Below are 21,652 nucleotides of genomic sequence, written 5' to 3'. Positions count from 1 at the left end.
TGCCTGCTCGTGGCACCGGCGGCCACGACTCTCCAGCTGGCAGTTCCTGCTTCTCTTCTGGGAAATGGAGACTGGGGGCCTTCCTCGTTTCTCTCTAGACCCTCAAGGTAGTTCTGTCCTCAGGAAAATGCCTTGCCTTAATAATCATCCGAGTTTAAACACTTGCGCCCGCTGTCAACCTGTCAAGAAACTATTAAAAACGAGCCCAGTTCTAACCTGAAGCTTTGCGGGGGGGGCGGGGGGGGGTGTTATTGGCCCGATTTCCATTTATTTGCATTTGCTGCCGCATTTCCTCCCTGGCATTTTCAAACCGTGGTTCAAATTCTACATGAAACTAATTTAGTGGAGTGGACTACTTTAGACTTCACCACTATGTTGGTGGACTGCAGTATCTCAAAATGAAAAAGAATCAAGAGGAACATCTATTATATGTACGTGGCGTATTGCAAAAGTAAAAACCGGTTAGAGAAGCATTCTTTGTGGTTCTATGTGTAGGTTGGTGTCACCTCTGGGCCACCCTGTAAAACGTGACGCTGGGTTTGAAGTGAATAAAGTTGAGAGTCGCTGACTTACAGAATGCCTGTATTTTGCTGGTGCGGACCACGCAGCTTCTGGTGTCAACCCAAATCAGTCCTTTGGGCCCCGTGACCCTCTTGGTCTGAGCCGGGCCAATCCCCTGCTTTGGTACTCCGCAGTGACCACCTCTTCGCTCTTACAGGCTCTCCGCCCGCCCTGCTCCGTTCAGGTTTCCAATCTGGTCCTCTTCCTTTGCCTTCACCACACCCTCACCCCTCTGCCTCCCCACTGTCTTCCTTTAGGCCCAGCGAATGTCTCCGGGTTCTCCTGTTTCTGTCCTCCAGAAATGTGCCCGTCACCGGTCCTCTGCCCGGCTGCCCCACTCGTGCGCTCCCGTGCGCACTCGTTCAGAACAGCCGATTCTCCCCAGGCACCTGACACGGATCAGGCAGGTCACCCCCTCCTCCGGGAAGAGAAACATCAAGTCCTCCACGGTCTGTCTCATCCCCCCACAGCCATTCGCGCAGCAAGGGCTAGATTCTACCTGCAAGTACATCTCTTCCCTAGGTGGCTGTCACGCCTCCTAACCAGGCTCCCAGCTCGTCCTCTGCGCAGGGCACCCAGGAGAATCTTCCTGAATTTAGATGAGATCACTTGGCTCTCCTGCTTAGAGGTGCCCCCTCCTAGAAACCAGCTCCTCCCCTCCCCCGTCTCCTCGCCCGCCTCCAGCCCGTCCGCTGGTGCACCCGGAAGTAGACGCTAGCCCCGCCCCGGAGCAGCCCACGCAGCCGCGGCAGCGAGCCCGAGCTAGGGTGCGCGCGCAGGGGGCGTGGGCGGGGCCTCGGGAGCGGAAGCCCGGGCAAAGGGCGGAACGTCGCGCGCGGACACACGTTTCCGCCCGGGCCGCGTCTGCAACGCCGCGGCGGGGGCGGGGCTTCCGGCGCGGCGCGGAAGCGGCGACTGCTGTTGGGGAGGTTGGCGGCGTGCGGATGCAGGTGGCGCGGCACGTCGTGTGCGCCCTGTCCGGTGGGGTGGACAGCGCCGTGGCCGCGCTGCTGCTGAAGCGGAGAGGTGAGCGACCCCTCCTCGGAGACGCCGGCTCCCGGCCCCTCACCCTCCACGGGGTGGTCGAGGACGCGCGACCGCCTGGGCGCTCCCCCGCGCGCCGCCAGCCCGGTTACCGACCCAGTGGTAGGGATCCTGACCCTGGGGGCCGCGCTTCTCCCCGGCTCCGAAGCCCTCTGCCTGGAGTGACGACGGCGGGGACGGCGCTGACCCTGGGAGGCCGCGGGCGGCCCTGAACGAGCTGACCCCCGCGGCCCAGGGGCCGCGCGGGACAGGCCCTTGCCCTCGAGGTGCCAACGCGGTCCTCAGCGCGTCTGCCGAGATGTCAGCGGATCGTCGGTGCTCGCCGTGCATCGCGCGACAGATTTCCGCCAGGGTGCTGGCGTTGCTTGCTGGCGTCTAGAGAGTCCCCGGGGTCGGTTTAATAAAACGCTTGACAACTTTGGGGGCGCCCGGGTGGCTCCGTCAGTTAAGCGTCTGACTCTTGATCTCAGCTCAGGTCATGAGCTCACGGTTTGTGGGTTCGAGCCCCACGTTGGGCTCTGTGCTGACAGTGCAGCGTCTGCTTGGGATTCTCTCTCTCCTCCTCTCTCTGCGTCTCCTCTTCTCGTGCATGCTGTCTCTCTCTCTCTCTCTCTCCCTCTCTCTCAAAATAAACCGACATTAAAAAGGAAAACCCTCTTCACGAAGGTCATGCCCGGGCGCCGCCCTTCCGGAGTCCGTCAGTGTCCAGACTGTTTCACTTCATATGGCAGCCTTTCCTGGGGTTTCCCTCTCAGTGCCGGAAGCTGATGGACTCAGCAAAGGAAGAGCTCGGTCCTCTCCTTGGCATCACGGGCTTTCCTGGTCATGTGCCCTCTGGAAAGTTCAGGATGGGTGAAGCGCTAAGGTCCCGTCCTAGAGCGCCTGAGCCTGGTGCCCCTGTAAGCGGGTTCCGTCTCCAAGGGAAGAATGAGCAGGCAGATGAGGTTACAGATGAGTGGAGTTCTAAAGTGACATTCGTGCACCCTCTGCTGTGAGCCTTTCCTTTTTGGGCACGTGGAATGCAGGTGTGAATGGGATGCGTGGAGCTCTCTCCATTCCACAAGCCCTTTTTTGGCTCTGGTTCTGTAATGGGCACTGGGACAGGCTGGACGAGATGTAGTCCCTGCCCTTTGAAGAGCTCCATGCTTCAGTGATTTTAGAAGGGGGCTGATTGGAACACACCCAACAGAGCCCAGTGTGGTATGAGCTATCAGAGAAGGGAGTCAGGTACCTGGGTGGCTCAGTCAGTTGCGTGTCCAATTTCAGCTCAGGTCATGATCTCACGGTTCGCATATTCAGGTCCCGCATCAGGCTCTGTGCTGACAACTCACAACTCAGAGCCTGGAGCCTGCTTTGGATTCTGTGTGTGTGTGTGTGTGTGTGTGTGTGTGTGTGTGTGTGTGTGTCTCCCCCCCCCCCTTTCTCTTTCTTTCTCTCTTTCTGTCTTTGCCCCTCACCTACTTGTGCTCTCCCTCTCTCTCAAAAGTAAATATTAAAAAAAAGAGAGAGAGAGAGAGAGAAGGGAGTCAGGTGCTCTGGGAAGCAGAGTGGGGAGGGCCACATTAACCGGATTAACCAGCTGGGTGGGGGTGGTCTTGCAAATTTGTAGGTTAGTTTTGGCAAAGCTTTGTCATCCAGTCTCTGTTCTTTGGAGTCATGTGTTCTGGCTTTTGTTACATTGAGCCTACCCATGTAGAAAGAAACATTTCTCTTGCAAGGCAGGCACCTGGGTAGTTCACCTAAGCTGGTCTTTCCAGTATTTGGTTGGGTACTTTGTTACAACAGAAAAGGAAAAACTGGGTCATAAAAGATAAAGTTAGTATAGCATTTATAATCGAATAGCCTAGGGGCGCCTGGGTGGCTCAGTGGGTTAAGCGTCCAACTTTGGCTTGGGTCATGATCTCGTGGTTTGTGGGTTCGAGCCCTGCCCTGCGTCCGGCTTGTGCTGACAGCTCAGAGCCTGGAGCCTACTTCGGATTCTGTGCCTCCCTCTCTGCCCCAACCCACTCGCATTCTGTCTCTCAAAAATAAACAAACATTAAAAAAAAAAAAAAAAAGTTGAGTTCCTGCTCTCTGATTCATGACTCATTTGCCGAGCCTCTCCCGCCGAGCCTCTCCCGCATGCTGGGCGTGCATCGTGCTGATGCGGGGGGAGAGGTGGGGACACAAAGATGCAAATATACCATCTTGCTTGCCTGGGGGTAAACGCTGGCCAACAGTTGCAGTCCAGCCATGCACTGTGATGTCGGAGACCTTTACAGAGTGCTGTGGGAGTGTAGCCGAGGGAGCATCTCAGCCAGCCGGCAAGTCAGGTGTCTTGGGCTAAGATGTGAGTCACTTTGAGGGCCTTGTAGCAAAGCAGACATCTCTGGGCGAACCAGCAGATGGTGGTGTGGTGTGGGAGGGGGGCCTGCCGGGGAGCTGCTCGGAGCTCAGAAGCCGCTGCCTTTTCACCCAGGGTTGATTATGGACTCTGATCTGTGCCTCCTCCCTTCCCCAGGCTACCAGGTGACGGGGGTGTTCATGAAGAACTGGGACTCACTAGATGAACACGGGGTTTGCACTGCCGACAGAGACTGTGAAGATGCTTACAGAGTTTGCCAGATCCTAGACATCCCGTTCCATCAAGTGTCCTACGTGAAGGAGTATTGGAATGACGTGTTCAGGTGAGTGCGGTTCAGAGACGCGGGAGGCTTCCTTGTGTGCTGTGCCGCCCTTCCCAGGGAAGCCGCGCCATAGTTGGCCAGACTGGAGACACGCGGGCAGTGCTGTTTGCGTTGGTGCCAGAGGCCACGCGTGGGAGGCCTCAGCCGCCCTGGGAGCTCTCGTCAGAGGCCATGCCCGGGTCCCGGAGCAGCCTGGCTCTCCTTATTGTGCCACCTGCCAGAAGTCTCTTTAACGCCTTCGTGAACCTTGAGTCGTTTCTGCTGCTGACGTAGGGGAAGGTAGCTAAGGCCGGGGTCTTGCCTGACAGGTGCCACACGGTGGTTCCCGTGCGCGTCAGGGATTGGGGGCTTCTGGGAAAAAGAATTAGGTGATCCACTCTGCCTCTTGAAAACACGAAACACATACGCACACAAAGACTTTAAAAATCTAACACGGGGGTGCTTGGCTGGCTCGGCCGGAAGAGCGTGCGACTTTTCATCTCGGGGTCGTGAGTTTGAGCCCCACGTTGGGTGTAGAGCTTACTTAAATAAATAAAACTTAAAAAAAAAAAGATCTAATAACATTCCCAACAATGATTTTTAGGTGCTTGCTCTGTCCTGGGCCCAGTGCCGCCTCTGGGGACATAAAGATAGCACTCTCTGGCTCAGAGACTTCTGAATTCTGTCCAAGACCCACTTGGCCTTCAGGGGTCTCTTGCCATCTCCCTCGCGGGGTGCAAGCAGGGCTTCTCCCCTCCCACTGTACAGGCTCCGCTCTGGTTCTTGCTGATGCCACTGACCTGTCTTTCGTTACACCGCTTAGGGAATGGTTCCCCTGGCTTTTGTAAACCAGCATAAACGCTTAACCTCTTTAACATTCACTCGATACTTGTTACGTAGAGAATGTTCTGGGGGCTGTGGACATAAGAGAGTAAAGCATGGATTCTACCTTAACTAGTTTACGGTTTAATAAAACGCTTGACAACTTTGGGGGCGCCCGGGTGGCTCCGTCAGTTAAGCGTCTGACTCTTGATCTCAGCTCAGGTCATGAGCTCACGGTTTGTGGGTTCGAGCCTCACGTTGGGCTCTGTGCTGACAGTGCAGCGTCTGCTTGGGATTCTCTCTCTCCTCCTCTCTCTGCGTCTCCTCTGCTCGTGCATGCTGTCTCTCTCTCTCTCTCTCTCTCCCTCTCTCTCAAACCGACATTAAAAAGGAAAACCCTCGATGACTTTCTAGCAATTAAAACAATAGAAGTACGGAGCAACACGAGTTTTATCCGTTCCGAGCGGAGTGACAGGCGGGAGGAACACAGCTCGGCATCGCCTGCTGAGGTTGGAGATGCGCATGTGACTGGGATCTTGTGCGGATTCTTAGTTTGTCTTCATAACGTGACCCTCGCGGTCAGCGTTGTTGTCTGTAACCGTCGTGGGTCAGTGAGGAGCGACACGGTCCCACCTGCCCACCGTACAACCTGTCGCGCGAGTACACACGGACGTGGTCCTCCCGAAGTGACTGCTCTAAGACACGAAGCTCTTGCCGAACTGTCTTTGTGTCTGGGCAGCCGGCCGGTTAGAACAGGAGTCCAGCTGGGCTGCCGCTGCCCTGGCAGCCCCCAGGGCCCCTCTGGAGCGTGTCAGCCACGTGGGAGAGGTCCTTGCTGGCACGTTTGCCCAGGGCCCTGGGTCGCCAGGCCGCTGGTGGAACAGCTAGTAGAGCCCCGGTTGTCGCTCTGGATGAGGTCGTTCCCGCGCTGTCTCCGGCACGTTCTTCACTCGAGCCGCCTTTTGTGGGCGAAGTCAGGGGAGGCTGGAGTTGGGTCAGTCCCCCTCCCCTCCCCTGCGCCCCGTGAGCCTCTGGGGAGACAGAACGGCCGCTGAGCCGTAGTGGCCGGTGATACCTGACTTTCTGTCCAGGTTTATTCACTGTCATAGATTCAGACAGGAAGTGCCCCCGGCTTTAAAGGAATATTTGATGAAAATACTGGAAACGGCCGTATACCGAAGCTCTCCTATTTTACGGAAAATTATGGTTTTGGTAAGAGAAGGAGAAACCAAGTTAAGCAAGTAACTTAACAGATGTATTTTTTTTTTGGAGGAATGTTTCGCACTCAGAAACAAAAGTCTTTTTCTTCTATTCCAGTGATTTTTTAAGTGAATACGAGAAAGGAAGGACTCCCAATCCTGACATAGTTTGCAACAAGCATATCAAATTCAGCTGTTTTTTCCATTATGCTGTGGATAATCTCGGTAAGTAATTTCATTATTTCCATTTAATCTTTTTAAAGTCACAAGGTTTTCAGAGATAGTCAGCAGCCAAATCCTCGTAAACAGTTTCGTCTTCCAGAAGGAAAGGAAGCGGTGAAAACAGTAATATTCTATTTCACCGAGTAAGAAAGAACTTTCTGGCAATATGCAAATGACAGGGTCGCACGGAAGAGCGCGCGCGTCTTCACCGTGGACCGCGTGGGTGCGAGGACTGTGCTGTTGGTTCGGGAGCCACGAACTTGAGAACATCCTGTGGAAACACAGGGTCACTGGCGGAGAGCTGAGAGCTGAGGTCCAGTTCTGCTCAGAACAGCACCGGTTCCAGGCGTGCTTATAGTTAACGGAAGTTTCCCAAGCCTGAGTTAGAGCTCAGCAAAGTCGGCGTTTGGTTTCTCGCTGGTCCTCCTTTTTGCTAGTCCTGCTGAGACGTTCTCAGCGGGCTTTCTTCGTGGCTTTCTGCTCTGCCTTGAGAACAGCTCTGGGTCTGTACCTGATTCTGGATTCTGGGTCTCTGTTTCTCTGGATTTGAAGCCACGTTTCGGTGGTCTGTTGTAAAAGCCCATCGAGGGGTGCCTGGGTGGCTCAGTCAGTTGAGCGTCTGACTCTTAATTTCTGCTCAGGTCGTGATCCTGGAGTCACGGGGTCAAGCCCCACATCGGGCTCCGTGCTGAGTCTGAGCCGTTTTGGGACTCTGTCTCTCTCTCTGTCCCCCTCTGCCCCTGCCCTGCACGCACACACACGCGCCCTCTAGAAAACAAAACAACCCATCGTGGCCCTGCCACCTGTAGACGGCTGACCTGCAGATCTTGTCTACTCTGGTAGTTCTCCTCGCTCGTGTCCGTGTGCCCGTTGGGGCGCCCCTCTTCCTTCGTGTGAACTTCCCTGATGCCCACTTGCTTGCTCGGACCGTCTGCGTGTCTGCTGCTGTGACGCCCACCGTCCTGTTCCCGTGTCCTGCTGTTGCCAGAGCTCCCACCGCTGGCCCCTCGGTTCGTTCTGTCCCGGGCGGCTCACCCTGCCGTGTGCGGCCACGTGCCAAGACGTGTTATTGTGACTGCCCTGTGCCGGCAGTCCACTAGTGTCACCAGACTGCTGGCCTCTGTGTCCCGTCAGCACTGCCGTGGCGACGTAGGTGGGCCCAGAGCAGGCTCGCGGATCGAGCGTACGAGCGACCGCAGCCGAGGGGGTGGCAGAACGTGGGTTCACAGACCACGATGACGCCTGCGAAACGGACTCCAAAAGTCCGGATGACTTTGAATGGCTAACGTCAGAACTGAATGTGAGGAGAGAGAAGTGCAGGCTCAACGGCCCATTCTCGTACGCTATCGGGCCCAGGTCTGGGGCCCCAGGAGCGGCCCTCGAGCCTGCGGTCTGGCGTCTGCCGTGCCCTGCCCCGGTGGGCCGCGTCTGGGGGGCTGACATTTAGCCCCAGTTTGTTTCGGGCGGGGGGGGGGGGGCGGGGCGGGACCGGTCCCTGGATTGTGTGTTGACTTTGGTTTTGAGCGCGTGAGGAGACCGGGCATCTGGTGGGCCGTGCGATCGCTGTGGGGTCTTAAAGGTTCTTCACAGGTTCCTAAAGCTGCACTGGAACCTTGTAGCAAGATTGTATCAGTTTAAACGAAGAGTTAAAGGTGAGCCTCCCTCCCCTGGACCGACCCCGTGTGGAGGCGGCCCTCTGCAGGCCATCCAGTTCGAGGCTCGGCGTCCGCGTGCTTCGTTGAGCTCCCCAGGGCCGAGGAGGCCACGGCCGGCCATTGCACATCTGAAGTTCGATCTTGTGTTTTCAAAAACCTCACAGGAGCAGACGCGGTCGCCACAGGTCACTATGCCAGAACCTCACTGGAAGATGAGGAAGTCTTTCAGCAGAAGCGCATTAAGAGGCCAGGAGGGCTTTTCAGAGATCGGTTTGAAGTTAGAAATGGTAAGTTAAAGCGCCCAGGGCAGACCTGAAGTATTTGTGCACAGAGGAAAATGTTTCGCAGAGTAGCAACGGGTCGCTCTCGGAGCAGGCCCTCCAGGTCTCTGTGTTCCAGACTAGCTTGCTTGTTTTGAAAAAGTACAGTTACCAAGAGGGCTGTCTGCCCTCAGAGCCTGGGATTAGGCAGCGGGAGTCCCGGTCGGGCGCCTGGGCACCGGCTGGCTGGAACCTGAATCTGGTGCGCAGCCCGGTTCTGTGCGCTGGGTGCTGGTGATTTGAGGGTTCCCGTGATATTTGAGGAGACGCTTGATAGCTGAAGCGCTCACAGGCCTCATTACTTACCATCAAGCTCTCGAGGGCTCGAGACTTACCCAGTGTGACCCGGGTGCTGGGACCTGATGCTCAGGCCGGTGGAAAATCCGTTCACAGAGGTCACGTATGCAGATCAGTTTATCTGCGTTAGAGGGAGCACAGTTTCACCTTTCTAGAAAAACGCCCAACTGCTGGCTTGTCCTGGCACACATCCGTTGGTAGAAAAGAGGAATTCGCGTCACCATGAAGTGGGAGATAAAATGGGCCCAGGGCCACATGCGAGTGGGAAGTTTCCACTGATGCGGGAGCACTGAAGGGTTGGCACTGTGCACGTGCGCCCTGCTGACCGCCTGCCTCACGGCACCTTCCCCCTTGCCCCAAGCCCAGGCTGTTACAGGCACACGTTCCATTGGCTCCTCTTAGAGTGGAGGTGGATAGTCTTGTCCCGTCTCACAGATGAGGAAACTGAGGCTTGGATGAAGTCATTTGGCCAGGGTGCCTCTGGTGGTAATGTGATAGGGTCCCCTCCCTAAGGAAAGAAAAAAAAAAACCTCAAGGCAAGCTGGCCACACACGTATGTGACCGCGTCTTCCCTCGTGGCCTTGTAACATGAGATCACTTAATCACACTGCGTGTTTGTGTGTTACTATATATGGAAGACAAAGAAGTAAAAAATACACAAAAAATCTACGCCACGTGGAGTTCGGGGCTCCGTTTTTTGGGTACGAACCCAACTGAGCGGCGCCGGCAGGAATAAAGCTGCTTCCTGGAAAGAAGAGCCTCGGGGTCGCGACTCTGTGCGAGAATCCCGCCGCATTACACCTGGATCCCAGCCCAGTTCTGCCCGGCTCCACAGCTTACACTCGTCCTGCTGTGCCAGGCCCCAGTTGGGCTCTGTCCTCCGTGTCTCTGGGCCTGGTCGGAAGGCCACGGCCATCGTGCTGCAGGGGCCCCCAGGGTGCTGGCTGTTGCCCGGCGGCCCTTCTTCCTCCACGGCACAGGGCGCTCAGATCGCCTTCCCGGCCTGCGCAGACCCAGCACATACTGCTGTCTGCCGGGTGCTGGGCCTTTGGCCTCAGGTACGGACGTGGGAGAGAGGACAGGCGTCTTCTGCCTCCCTCCCAGCCGCTCCCCGCCACTCTTCTGGAAACCGCTCCACGCCGGGGAAGAGCGCAGACCCCGCCACTCGGGGGCGCCACAGCAGGATCCACCGAGTAAATACGGACTGAAGGGTCCTGAGTAGATGAAGGGTTTATTTCCATGTGGAACAGGCATGCTCATTTGTCTCCTAGAACACGGTTTGCCTTCCAGAGCCGTCTGGACCTTTCTGCTAGGCCACAGGCACTCTGAAACTTGTGACTGCGTTGACCTCTGTTTTGTTGAGTAATTTTAACGTGTGGTAGTCTTAATAATATGACCGTGTCTTTGTTTTAGTGTGTTTTTTAGGCACACTAGAGCTTTTTATTGAATTCTTACTTAGTTGCCCCAGAGACCTGGAATAGAGCCTCCTGGCCTGGTCCCGGTCCTGGGGAGAGCACGCGCGGGGTCGGGTGGCCCCCAGAGCCGACGTTCCTGGGCCCTGGCCTTGTGTCTGGTGACCTCACCTGTGCAAAGTGGGGGCGCCGTCGGCCGGCCACGGGCATGAGGTTCAGGGTTGTGTGAAGGTTCCTGGCACGAGCATATCTCCCAGATGTTCCTGTCCGTGCTTTAACGGTTGTCAACTTGTTTTTTTTAAATCGTAGGTTTTGAGGGGCGCCTGGATGGCTCAGTCGGTTGAGCATCTGACTTCAGCTCAGGTCATGATCTCACAGTTTGTGAGTTCGAGCCCTGCATCAGGCTCTGTGCTGATAGCTCGGAGCCTGGAGCCTGCTTTGGATTCCGTGTCTCCCTCTCTCTCTGCCCCTCCCCCACTCATGCTCTGTCTCTCTCTTTCATTCTTTTTTTTTTTTTTTTTTTTAATTTTTTTTTCAACGTTTTTATTTTATTTTTGGGACAGAGAGAGACAGAGCATGAACGGGGGAGGGGCAGGGAGAGAGGGAGACACAGAATCGGAAACAGGCTCCAGGCTCCAAGCCATCAGCCCAGAGCCTGACGTGGGGCTCGAACTCACGGACCGCGAGATCGTGACCTGGCTGAAGTCGGACGCTTAACCGACTGCGCCACCCAGGCGCCCCTGTCTCTCTCTTTCAAAAATAAATAAAAACATTAAAAAAATTTTTTTTTTAAATCATAGTTTTTGAGTTTGTTTTAAAAAACTCCAAACTGTGAGGATTTGCTTCCAAGGTCCTGGGGTTTTTATGTGGACGCTGTTTGACTGGGTTTTGTTTTGAAACAACAAGGAGCATTAGGCAAACGAGCGTGCCTACCGATGGCCGGGTGGCCGAACTCTGTTTTTCATTTTCAACTGATTCTGTTGCTTTGTGCCTAGAAAACTAGGGAATAGCACCCACCTGCACCTGCACCATTCCGTTGAACCCCTTCAGTGATCCCAGCCTCGGTTTCCTCGTCTGTAAAATGGGGAGAGTCCAACTTTCCACGGCAAAAGTGAGAATCAGGGTTGAGGTCACGGGTGAACATGACCTGTACAGAGCCCGTGTTCCACACGTGACTGTGCCAGGCTGACCGGCACACGTGTGTTTGGGCCCGTCACACATGGTAGTGTGCCCTCAGGGTGATGGGTGGCAGCCTCTCGGCACCATGTACCGGTAGCCTGCGTAGCTTTTCCCGTCGGTCCCTGAACCTCGGAGCGGGAGCTTGACGGTCCCAGTCGTGGAAGTGCCACCGCGTGCCGGGCCGGGTCAATGGGGCCCAGTGCTGGAGCTGGGCCGCCTCCGATGCGGGGTCCCAGGGCCACGGTCAGTCACACCTGTGCACCGTTGCCTGAGAGCCAGAGACGGTTTTCTCTCTAGTGGGGGCACCGGAGCGCCACACAGACTCCTGCGTGACTCTCAGCAGGAAGCGTTGAGCTGAGGAAGGGGAGGAGTTCGAGGCACTCTTGCTGGCCTGGGGCCTGGGGCCTGGGGGCAGCCGGGGCGCGACACTGTGGCGGTGTGGGGAACCGCACAGCTGACCCCACGTTGGGGGGTGTCTGGGGGTCCTGTCACCCACTCGCCTCCCACGTGGCTGCGTGTTTTAGACAGTTCACCTTAGCACTTCAGAACGGTTTCACGTGGCGTTTAAAATACCGTCATCTAATGTGCGAACTGGAATAAATTTCCTTATCGCATAAAATCCGCCTTCCCTGTATCTTTTTTTTTTTTTTAATGTTTATTTTTGAGAGAGACCGAGCGCGCGAGCACGAGCAGGGGAGGGGCAGAGAGAGAGGGAGACACAGAATCCGAAGCAGGCTCCAGGCTCTGAGCTGTCAGCACAGAGCCCGATGCGGGGCTCGAACTCACAGATTGTGAGATCATGACCTGAGCCGAAGTCGGACGCCTAACCGACTGAGCCACCCGGGCGCCCCTCCCCTGTATCGTTTTTAATGGTAGATGAATTAGGGAGAGTTTTTCTCCCCTTACCCATGGTGATTGTCTGTTGTGTTTTTTTTCTTTCTAGTAGTCTGCTTGTGAGTATAGATTTTTGCTTCTGACAGGCCAGGGGGAGTCCGAGTAGAGGGAAGGACGTTATTCAGAGCAAAGTACCATCATTTTTATTTCTGCAACTTGTTTTGTTCTTTACTCTCGGCAGCGGTAAAGCTTCTGCAAGCAGCTGACAGCTTTAAAGACCAGACCTTCTTTCTCAGCCAGGTTTCCCAAGATGCCCTAAGGAGAACCCTCTTCCCTCTGGGGGGATTAACGAAAGATTTTGTCAAGAAAATAGCTGCAGAGAACAGACTTCATCATGTGCTTCAGAAGAAAGAGGTAGGGTCGAGGGCGCTGTGCTCGCGTCACCCTCTCCGCGGTCTGGGGAGAAGCAGGGCCCTGTGGTCACCGCCCCGTGTCCTCCCCAGGCTCTAACGTCAGGAGAGAGCGGGGTCGCGCGCTCTGGGAGGCCCTGTGCACATTCAGAAGGCCGCTGAGACGGGACATCCCCCCCCCCCACCCCGACCCCTCTGCGGCCCCACTCCGGGGTGGGCAGCTTTTCACAGCAGCCGTGGTGGCTCAGTGGGTGCTCTTGGCCCAGCCTGCCGGGCAAGGGTGGCACAGTGAGGACCAGGCCCCGAGACACCCCGGGCCAGAGCTCTGGCGCTGCCCGCACTCATCCAGCCCCTCAGTCGAGGGTGCTGTGCTCCGGGCCTGTGAGGGTGGGTGAGGAGCACACGGTGTCTTCACGGAACAAACCACCGTAAAATTAGACAACGTCTGTGTAGGACATTAGAGCATCCTGTGAAAGGAATTCCTCACACCAGGGGGCTCTAACTAGATGGGGCTTGACCCCCACTCGAGGACGGGCTCCTAGGAGTTAACGTTTACCTAAGACCTCGGGATGAATAGGATTTAGTGTCACAGAGAGGGCTGATGGGGGGAGACAGTCCCAATAGTGCAAAGAGCATGTGCAAAGGCCCTGAGGCAAGAAAGAGCCCATGCATTGGAGTGAAGGTGAGGGCAGCGTGGTGGAGGTTCAGTGCTAGGGGATGGTCCCGCAGGCTCGGTGCGCTCGGTCTGACCGGGTGACGTCCGGGGTTGGGCACGAGCATGACCGTCCCTTCCCAGGACCACATCCTTTGACACATCCCGCCACCCATCGTCTCTCTTCCTCTGTGTACCTGTTCAATTTCTGGGTGTGGCTCTGTGGCGGGAGCTGGGGGAGGGGGCACCACACTGCAGAGACGCACCGTAGAGAACAGGCCAGAAAGCCGTGACGGGACAGGAGCCGCGTGGAGCGCGTTCCAGCGTGTCTTCTGTGCTGGAGTAGGCCTCCCTGAGGGAGTCCTCTCTTCCACGGACTCTGCTGTGATGCTTCAGCTTCTGGCCCACCCCCTCTACTTCCGGGTCCTGCTCTGGCCCCCGTGGCCCCCATGGCTCCCGGACGGTGGTCTGACGGCTCGCACGGCTGTCATTTTGTCTCCTGGGGCAGCTGGGCTGACGTCTGCCGCGCAGGGGCCACATCCTGCCAGGGGTGGACGTGATGGTGGCCTCGCTGAGCTCATAAGATCCAGGGTCGGGGGTCCGTTATTTAAGACCCGGCTAAGAGGAGAGGCTAAGAGGTTCTGCGGGCCCCTCAGGTCTGTTTGTGGGTGTGACTGGTGTCCGTGGGTGCTGGCCGAGGAAAGCCAGGCCCGGAGCCCGGAGGTGTGCCGAGGCTCAGGGCAGGCGGTGGGGCCCGGCGAGGCCCAGGTGCCCGTCTCCCGTTCTCCCGGCCTGGCTGGTCCTCGTGTCCTCGTGCGGACGCCGGCTGCCTGTTCGTTCGCCTCACGCACGGCCCTCCTTTCGTTTCAGAGCATGGGCATCTGCTTCGTCGGTAAAAGAAATTTTGAAAATTTCATCCTTCAGGTGAGTGTTCTTTGACGCGTGAGTGTGGACCCGTGTTTCTGCTCTGGGCTTGGATCCGTTAGTAAGGAAGTGCTTGTTTTCCAGTATCTGCAGCCTCGGCCTGGTAAATTTATTTCCATAGAAGACAATAGAGTTCTGGGAACACACAAAGGTGAGACACAGCCTCGGGCTGCCCTGTTGTAAACTCCCCGAGTCGTGGGGCGGGCTTCCGCTGTGGGAAATTGAGGCGAGAAGCCTGTAATTCCTTCCACATCTGCCCGTGAGTCTGAGAAGCCTGTGGGTGGGGGTCGCGAGGGAGCGTGGTGGCGGCTGTGGCCGGGAGGCATTGCGGCTCAGAGAGGGGTGCCATCCGAGTCAGAAAGACTTCGCTCTCCGGTTAGGTGTTCTGTCCCTGCACGTGGAATTATCTGTATGAAAAGAAAACATTCCACCCTCGTGAAAGAAGTGTGATCGACTGATTCCAGAGTAGGAGCTTCCAGATCTAGAACAAGGAAGAGGTGGGATCAGAGGGTGTCCGCATAAGGCAGCGGTGTTGCACTTGGGGTGCTGCTTGCTCATGCGCAGGCGTTTTCGGGGGGGCACCGTGAGCTTGCACAGAGCGGGTGTGGGGAGGCTGCGACCGACTAATCAGGTGCCAGCATTCACAGCCCAGGGGGAGGGGGGATAGATATTGGGTTGGTGAGTGGTGGGTCTGTGCCCTGGAGCCAGAGAAGCCCTCGGGCCCTGGATGGCCAGGGAGGTCTTGACCCAGAGCGTGCCTGACCTGGTGGGGGGCAAGGGCTGGTGCTCAGATGTGGCCAGTCTCACAGGTGGTTCTTTGGAATCCACCGCCCCAGTCTGGGTAGATGGCTTCACTCTCCTGTCGGGGGTGGGCTTTTACGTCCCTGAGCGGAGACAGGTGGAGGTGACAGCCTTGCTGGGGACAGAACTGCAGGGTGCTGCCTGCCCGTCTCCAGCACGGTGGCCCGGGGCACTGTGATCCCGTCAGGAGGGAGGGAGGGGGTGGTGGCTTGGCCATCTGGTCTTGTGATGTTTTTCCGTGGGGATGGAGCAGTGCACAGAGCAGTCGGGGGGCGGCCCGCATGCCACAGCCCCCGTGCGGTTTGTACATCAGAGGGGCTGGTGGACGCTCGGCAGGAAGGGGTCGTGGGCCTGGAGGACGCCCAGTCTACCTTCTAAAGGAGCTTTCCTGCTGCCCGCGGGTCAGGCGGTCCAGCAGGTGGAATTGGCTCCTTCCGGGGCTGCGAGGTACAGCCTAACCCAGGCGCGGGGCAGGGCCTGGACGAGCTCAGCTGTGTGGTCAGGACTACCCCTCGGCGGTGGTCCGCGGAGCCTCCTGACTGTCCCCCTTCCTCCACCCCTTCCGGTTAGGAGGGGTGTGCTGTTTGGGAGGGGGCCGGTGCCAGTCCCCTGAGAAACTGTATTTCCGTAGGTTGGTTCCTGTATACTTTGGGCCAGAGAGCCAGGATAGGCGGCTTGCGCGAGCCCTGGTATGTGGTGGAGAAGGACAGCACCAAGGGTGACGTGTTTGTGGTGAGTCGGGCTGGCCTTTTAGGCAGGTGACAGAGGTCTGTGTTTGGCACAGCCCACGGTGTGTGTGAGACCAGGCAGGGCTGCCGAAACCCTACGGAGCGGCAGTGATTGACGGACCACCCTTGCCTTTCCTCTGCGTCCTCCTGGGACTGGCCCAAGGTACCAGGAGTTTGTTTAAGGTACTCCTTGGGCTCTTACCATACGCCGGTCACTCCAGCAGTTGTGTCGTTAGCTGCTACGTGTAGATACTGTTTGTTAGGAGAGAGCCCGAAGGTCCGCAGAGAGGAGGTAGCTTCAGTGCTTGGGACGGGGCTCGCCCAGGCTCCAGCAAGTCATTGGTCCAAGCGGAGCCAGGACCAGACTGGTTTGTGTGCCACAGCGGGGCCCTGGACCTCCGTGCCCCCCCCCCCCCCCCCCCCGCCCCCTGTCCCTGGGCTCTAGAGCAGGGCTTCACAAAGGGGGTGCGTTTGCCCTGCACCCCGGGACGTTCGGCAGTGTCCCCTGCTGGATGGAGGCCGGGGCGCTGCTAACATCCTACAGGATAGCCCCTCCCCCCTGACAGTGGCCCTGCTCTGAGAGAGCGGGGTGCCATCTCATGCTGTCACATAACCGGGGGATCTTGTCTTAGACACTGGCCGAGAGGCCAGTTGGCTTCGCCCCCTGATTCTGGGTATCTCCTTCCAGGAAGAGCTGTTAGGCATACAAGCCGGGGCAGGGGTTGTGGTCGTGTATGAATTAAAGTGGTTTTAGAGTAAAATTTCAGGGGTGTGTTTTGCTTTTAGAAAAACCCATACATAGGGTCATCAGCTGACGTTTGTCCCCATGAGGATATCCTTGCCTGGGGGGGGGGGGTGGGGACAGGGCCCCAGGGGCAGATGGCCCCAGCACAGCCCCGGGGAGCCTGCCCTGTCCCTTCTCTCCTCAGCCGCTTGGTGTGTGACGGGCTTCCTGAAGTGACCTTTTTGAAAGACAAGCCAGTGGCCTGGCGAGCCCGTGCGCCAGGCAGGTGGGGGCAGCGAGGCGTGAACTTGCAGGCAGCGTGCTGTGGTCAGCCGCTCGCCGTGTGTGACCGTGACGAGACACTTTCCCTCCTGGACCTTGGTTTCCTCCCGTGTGGAACGGGGACCGGAAGGCCATGGGCTGGTCCCGAGTCTCCGTGGCCGACGCCCCAGTTACCAGTAGGCGTGCGGTTGGGTGGGCGCCCCCGCCGGGGGCTTCGGTGCCCTGACCTGCACGCTCCGCTCCGCAGGCCCCCCGGACAGACCACCCGGCTCTGTACCGGGACCTGCTGCGGACCAGCCGCGTGCACTGGATCGCAGAGGAGCCGCCCGCCGCCCTGGTCCGCGACAAGATGATGGAGTGCCACTTCCGGTTCCGCCACCAGATGGCGCTAGGTGACTGAGCGGGAGGGTCCCTTCAGACAGGGGAGCCCAATTGAGAGCAGCGGCCGTGAGACCCGCTGCCCGACGGTCCCCCACCGTTAGGTTGGATGACCCCTTCCAAACCCCTGTTCAAGGGCCAGCCCTGGGAGCGGCACCGGGAGGCTCGAGGCCGGCTTAGCCTCCGTCGTCGGTGCCGCGGGCAGGGGCTGCGGCTGCGGCGGCCCGGCCGGGCCGTAGGTGGTGCGCGCGCCTGTGGGCCCCGGCGGGCGGGGCTCCTTCCTCCCTGGGGGTGCGAGGCCTGGGGCAGACCACGCGTGGAGAGGCCGGTGCCCCCTCTAAGGACCCCTCTCTCGTACACAGTGCCGTGCGTGCTGACCCTCAATCAAGACGGCACCGTGTGGGTGACGGCCGTGAAGGCCGTGCGGGCCCTCGCCCCGGGACAGGTGAGTCGGGCACGCCCGGCCCTGTGCTGTGCTGCAGAGGGAGGAGGGAGAGCCCGGCTGGAAGGCAGGACGGGGCCTCACACGACCCCTGGGGGTGCAGGGCCTGGAGCCCCTGGGCGTTAGGACTGGCTCAGCTGAGAGGGCTCTGGCCAGTGGGCTTCGTGCTCCGGAAGGACGCGCCGCGCTTCCTCCCCACCAGGGCACCCAGTTCACGGGGTGGGGGCTGACGCGCGGAGCGGGTGCGGGTGCTCAGGTCGCCCGGGCAGCGAGGGTGGAAGCCCCGCGGCCAGCCCCTGCTCCTGCTTGGCCACTGGGAGGCCCAGCTGCCCTGTCTTGGCCCGTGGGGGCCGGGACAGAGGAGGGGCAGGCAGAGCGTTGCCCCTCCCCCTCTCCCCCACCCCCGTACTGCTGGCTGCTTGTGGGCATCTGGCGCCAGGTCCCACTGCTGGTGACACGGGCCTCTTTCCTCTTCAGTTTGCCGTCTTCTACAAAGGGGATGAGTGTCTGGGCAGCGGGAAAATCCTGCGCTTGGGGCCGTCTGCCTACATACTCCAGAAGGGCAAGAGCAAGTCCAGGGTGTCCACCGAGGGCCCCAGCGATGGCCCGGGCAGCGGCCCAGGGTTGGGTCCCACGCTCTGAAGGAGGCGCGGCTGCTGGCGAGCGCCAGGCGTGGACACGGAGGAACAGAGCCTGGGGTGGGGCAGCGAGGGGGAGCTTGGCGGGGTGTGCGGCCCCAGTTCCCTCCAGGCCGGCTGAGCTTCCAGAAAGCCGCCAGAGCCAAGGAGAGCCCCGGAGAGGCCAGCCCTGGCTTCTCCAAGTCGGCGCTCTCTCTGGCCAGAAAGACTTGCTGGCTAGTGGGTGTGTCCCAAGTGCCCCATTTCTAGAGTGGCTCTTTCATGCTCCCTGGAAAGTTTCCCACCTGCAGGCACGCAGGGGACCTGGCCGAGGAGGCTGCGGGGACAGCAGCAGTCAATAAAACATCTGTCTGGGACACGGATTCTGACGGGGGTCTCCTGGGGGGTGGAAGGCGCAGGTGCAGAGAGGCAGGCGGACAGTTCGGAGGCAGGAGGAGGGTTGGAGGCCAAGCCCCACCTGCAAGGGCGCCCTCGGGGTGTGTGAGGGCCTGAGGCCCAGAGGCCCCCCTCCCCCTGCAGAACGCTCGCTCGCTCGGTGCCCTGGCTGCCTCCCAGGGAAGGCCTGAGGGGCCTGCGTCCCAGGGAGGAGGGCTTGGCCGCAGCCAGCGTGTGCCTGTGTGTCTCCGTCCGTGTGGGCTGCTGGCACCGGCCATCTCGGGTGGGGCCGCTTACAAACGACACGTTTGCTCCTCGCGGTTGCAGAGACCGGAAGTCCGAGGTCAGGGTGCCAGCGGGGTCGGCCGAGCCTCCCCTGAAGGTTCACAGCCGACCACTCGCTGTGTCCTCACGCGGCCAAAGGGTGAGGGGGTCTTTCTGGGTCTTCTTACAGGAACACTAACCCCGTTCGCCAGGAATCCACCCTCGTGACCTAAGTGCCTTCCGAAGGCCTCATCTCTTAATACTGTTACGTTGGGGATTCAGGGTTTTGACATTCCGGTTTTGGCGGGGGCACACTCAACTCAGCCCGTAGCATAGGTGTGCGTGCATGCGTGTATTTTGTGGCACAGGCCAGGCCGAGAACTGCCTGGCAAGTGAGGATAAAAACTTCAGAGCCAGCTGTGCTGAGTGGGCGACAGACACGCGTTGGCCCCGGGGCATTTTCATCACCGCAGAGTCCTGGAGAGCCCCTCGCCTGCTGTGTGTGTGCAGTAAGGGCTCCTTTGGGCCACAGCCCCAGGCCTTGGGGGTGGGAAGTATGGAGACGCTCTGCCTGGGGGTGTGGGGGCATCGTCAGGTGGGTCAGGCAGGAAATCGGCCTTTCCTAGGGACGCCCGGCTGTGTCTGGGCCCCACTGCCTCCAGCTTGCCTGCCCTGAAGGTGGGGCCTGGGCAGGGCAGCACCCCCTCCAGGCTTCCTGGTGCTTCGCCCCAAGGGCTCAGCCCCCTGCTCTGCTAAGGACAGAGAGCCTGGGCTCCCTTCTCTCACTGGCCTCAGACCCAGCACATTCTTGGTGCTTTGAGCTTCTGTGGGGGCCAGAAGTGTGGTTCCCTGTCTTCTATGGACAGAAGGTTCTAGACTAGAGGTAGCATAGCCCTCCAGGCATGGTGCTGCAGGAGAAGCACCCGGGAAGGTTGTCACGTGGCCCCGCCCTTCAGGGCCTGTAGTGGGGACAGGACCAGTCCTGGGCCTGGGTCCCAGGGGTGTGAACCCCCTCCCCCTGAGGCAGATCACAGGCCCCAGAGGACTACCGTGAGAAGTGGGCTTCCTTCTGAACGGGAGGGAGGCCTAGGTGGTTTTGAGCAGAAAATCCCTCTGGTCTCTGAGGTATGGGTGGGAGCGAATAGATCAGGTGGGTTGTGGGCCTGGAGAAGGAGGCAGGCCGTTGGATTTAGGAAGTCAGGTGTAGCAGGTCAGGAGGGGGGGCGGACGACTGAGACCTGTGTCTGGACAGGGTCCCGCTGCCCTCGGTTCTCCGTGTGTGTCAGGACGGCTGTGCTTCAGAGCAGAGGAGCCGCCGTCCCGTGTAGCCGGGAAGGGAGGCCTGGGCCAGGCACCCCGCCCGGCGCCTGCCTCAGCCTTGGTGTGCAGGGAGGCCGGCCTCTGGCCTGACCCCATGTCCCTGCCAGCCTGGGCAAAGGGCACGGAGTGCGCTGGGCCCTGTGGCTGTCTTAGTGTGACGCAGTGTTGGGGGGCTTTAAGACCAGGCCGCTGAGCGGGGCCGGGAGCGAGGTGCCAGCCCCTTTTCCCAGAGGCAGGACCAGAGTGGTCCCCCTCGGCGATGGTCGGGGTGCTGGGGCAGCACACCACCTGATGAGGGAAGCGATGCCGTCCAAAGAGCTGAAACCCCACTGTCCCGCCTCCTCAGACCTGCCCCCGCCTCAGTCTGCCCTCTCCCCACCCTTAGCTCCGGGCCCATCCCCCAGGTTCCCCCCCAGCAGGAGGCTCCCGAGGCTGAAAGAGGGGAGTGGGCCTGCCCCGGGGTGTCTGGGACCCATCCCGTGATCCAGGTAAAGGAGTGCGTCCCGAGAGGTGGGGCTTCGGCCTCGGCCAGAAGGCGGACCGCCGCTGGGTGTGCGGTGCGGTGTGCGGTGGCGGGGAGGCCGGAACCGGAACCCCACCCTTGCTCTGCCTGCTCAGGGGACAGCACGGAGCCTGCCCGGGCCCACGCGTCCCGATTCACTGCCCTGCTGGCTGGGCCCCTTGCCCATGAGCCCAGCTGTAAGCTGTGGCCGCTCTGGGAAGGCCCCACCGGCCCACCCTGCTCTGTGCACGGCGACCCTCGGAAACGGCAGGAGGGAGGAAGCGCCCTGGGCACAGGCCGCAGGGAGGCGCTGCCCGTCTCATCAGCCCGGGGCCAGATCTGCAGCCTGCCGGCCTGCCGGTGGAGGAAGGTGGGGGACGGGTGCAAACCCGCCGCTGCCGCTCGGGCCACCCAGGCCTCACCTGAGGCGCATGGCAGCCTTCCAGCTGGCAGTGCTTTCCTCCCCCTGCTGGGCTCTGCCCGCCCTCCCTGTGCCCTTGAGGCCACCGGCCCTCTGTGGAAGGCCACTTTGTGTCGCCTCAGAGATTCAGCGGCAGCTGTCGGCCAGGGGGCGCCATCGGGCCAAGCTCCTGAGCTGGGACTCTGGCCCCTCCCACTGCCCTGTCCGCGCACCTGGGGGTCAGCAGGCTCTAGGGCTGTACCCCCCCAGGTGATCTTCAGAAGACCCTGGCAGACCAGAGGGGTGGGGGCTGAGAAGCAGGACACGTGTTCCCCCCCACCCCGTGCCTCTTTCCCAAGCGGGCACCTCACTGCCAGGCCCGTCACCCCCACCACGTGCACAGATCCTGAGGGAAAGGCCCCGGGCTGGTGCCTTTGCACACCCAAGTAGGGCCAGCTTGTCCAGAGTTCTATCAGGAGAATGGACAGAAAGTTCTAGTACAGCTCCTCTCCCCCACCATTCCCCTGGCTTGTCCTCGGCATCCTGTCCAAGGTCCCTTCCACAGCTGCGTCAGGAAGGGGGGCAGGGCAGTGGGGAGGGGGGAGATGAGCACGGCAGAAGC

General features: G+C 59.5%; 1 protein-coding gene across 5 annotated transcripts; it reads left to right on the top strand.

The window, feature by feature from the left end:
* The first annotated feature begins 1,466 nt into the window (after nucleotides 1-1,466).
* On the top strand, nucleotides 1,467-18,531 carry TRMU (tRNA mitochondrial 2-thiouridylase). Of its 5 annotated transcripts, none has more exons than XM_040490533.1 (11): nucleotides 1,467-1,587; nucleotides 4,106-4,271; nucleotides 6,390-6,496; nucleotides 8,313-8,435; nucleotides 12,432-12,604; nucleotides 14,123-14,176; nucleotides 14,261-14,327; nucleotides 15,609-15,709; nucleotides 16,959-17,103; nucleotides 17,452-17,534; nucleotides 18,009-18,531. In XM_040490533.1, the coding sequence occupies exons 1-11, from the start codon at nucleotides 1,506-1,508 to the stop codon at nucleotides 18,171-18,173; spliced, it is 1,266 nt and encodes a 421-aa protein (XP_040346467.1). In that variant the 5' UTR covers nucleotides 1,467-1,505; the 3' UTR covers nucleotides 18,174-18,531. The 5 variants fall into 5 exon arrangements, with proteins under 5 accessions (XP_040346467.1, XP_040346469.1, XP_040346468.1 ...); XM_040490537.1 differs by lacking the exon at nucleotides 1,467-1,587 and adding an exon at nucleotides 6,164-6,284 and having other exon boundaries at nucleotides 4,166-4,271; nucleotides 12,491-12,604; XM_040490535.1 differs by lacking the exon at nucleotides 15,609-15,709 and having other exon boundaries at nucleotides 18,009-18,149.
* The last annotated feature ends 3,121 nt before the right edge of the window (nucleotides 18,532-21,652 follow it).

The sequence above is a fragment of the Herpailurus yagouaroundi genome, unplaced genomic scaffold, assembly GCF_014898765.1.
Source record: "Herpailurus yagouaroundi ecotype Mexico unplaced genomic scaffold, PumYag 182, whole genome shotgun sequence".
NCBI lineage: Eukaryota > Metazoa > Chordata > Mammalia > Carnivora > Felidae > Herpailurus > Herpailurus yagouaroundi.
Note: the sequence above shows the minus strand (reverse complement) of the source record. Positions and strands in the feature narration are given on the sequence as shown.

Bases quoted from the DNA above. Each gene is read 5' to 3' on its own strand.
- TRMU (XM_040490533.1), top strand. From the start codon at position 1,506: ATGCAGGTGGCGCGGCACGTCGTGTGCGCCCTGTCCGGTGGGGTGGAC. The intron at 15,710-16,958 runs GTGAGTCGGGCT...TCCGCTCCGCAG, and splicing joins CCAAGGGTGACGTGTTTGTG to GCCCCCCGGACAGACCACCC. The intron at 17,535-18,008 runs GTGAGTCGGGCA...TTTCCTCTTCAG, and splicing joins GGGCCCTCGCCCCGGGACAG to TTTGCCGTCTTCTACAAAGG.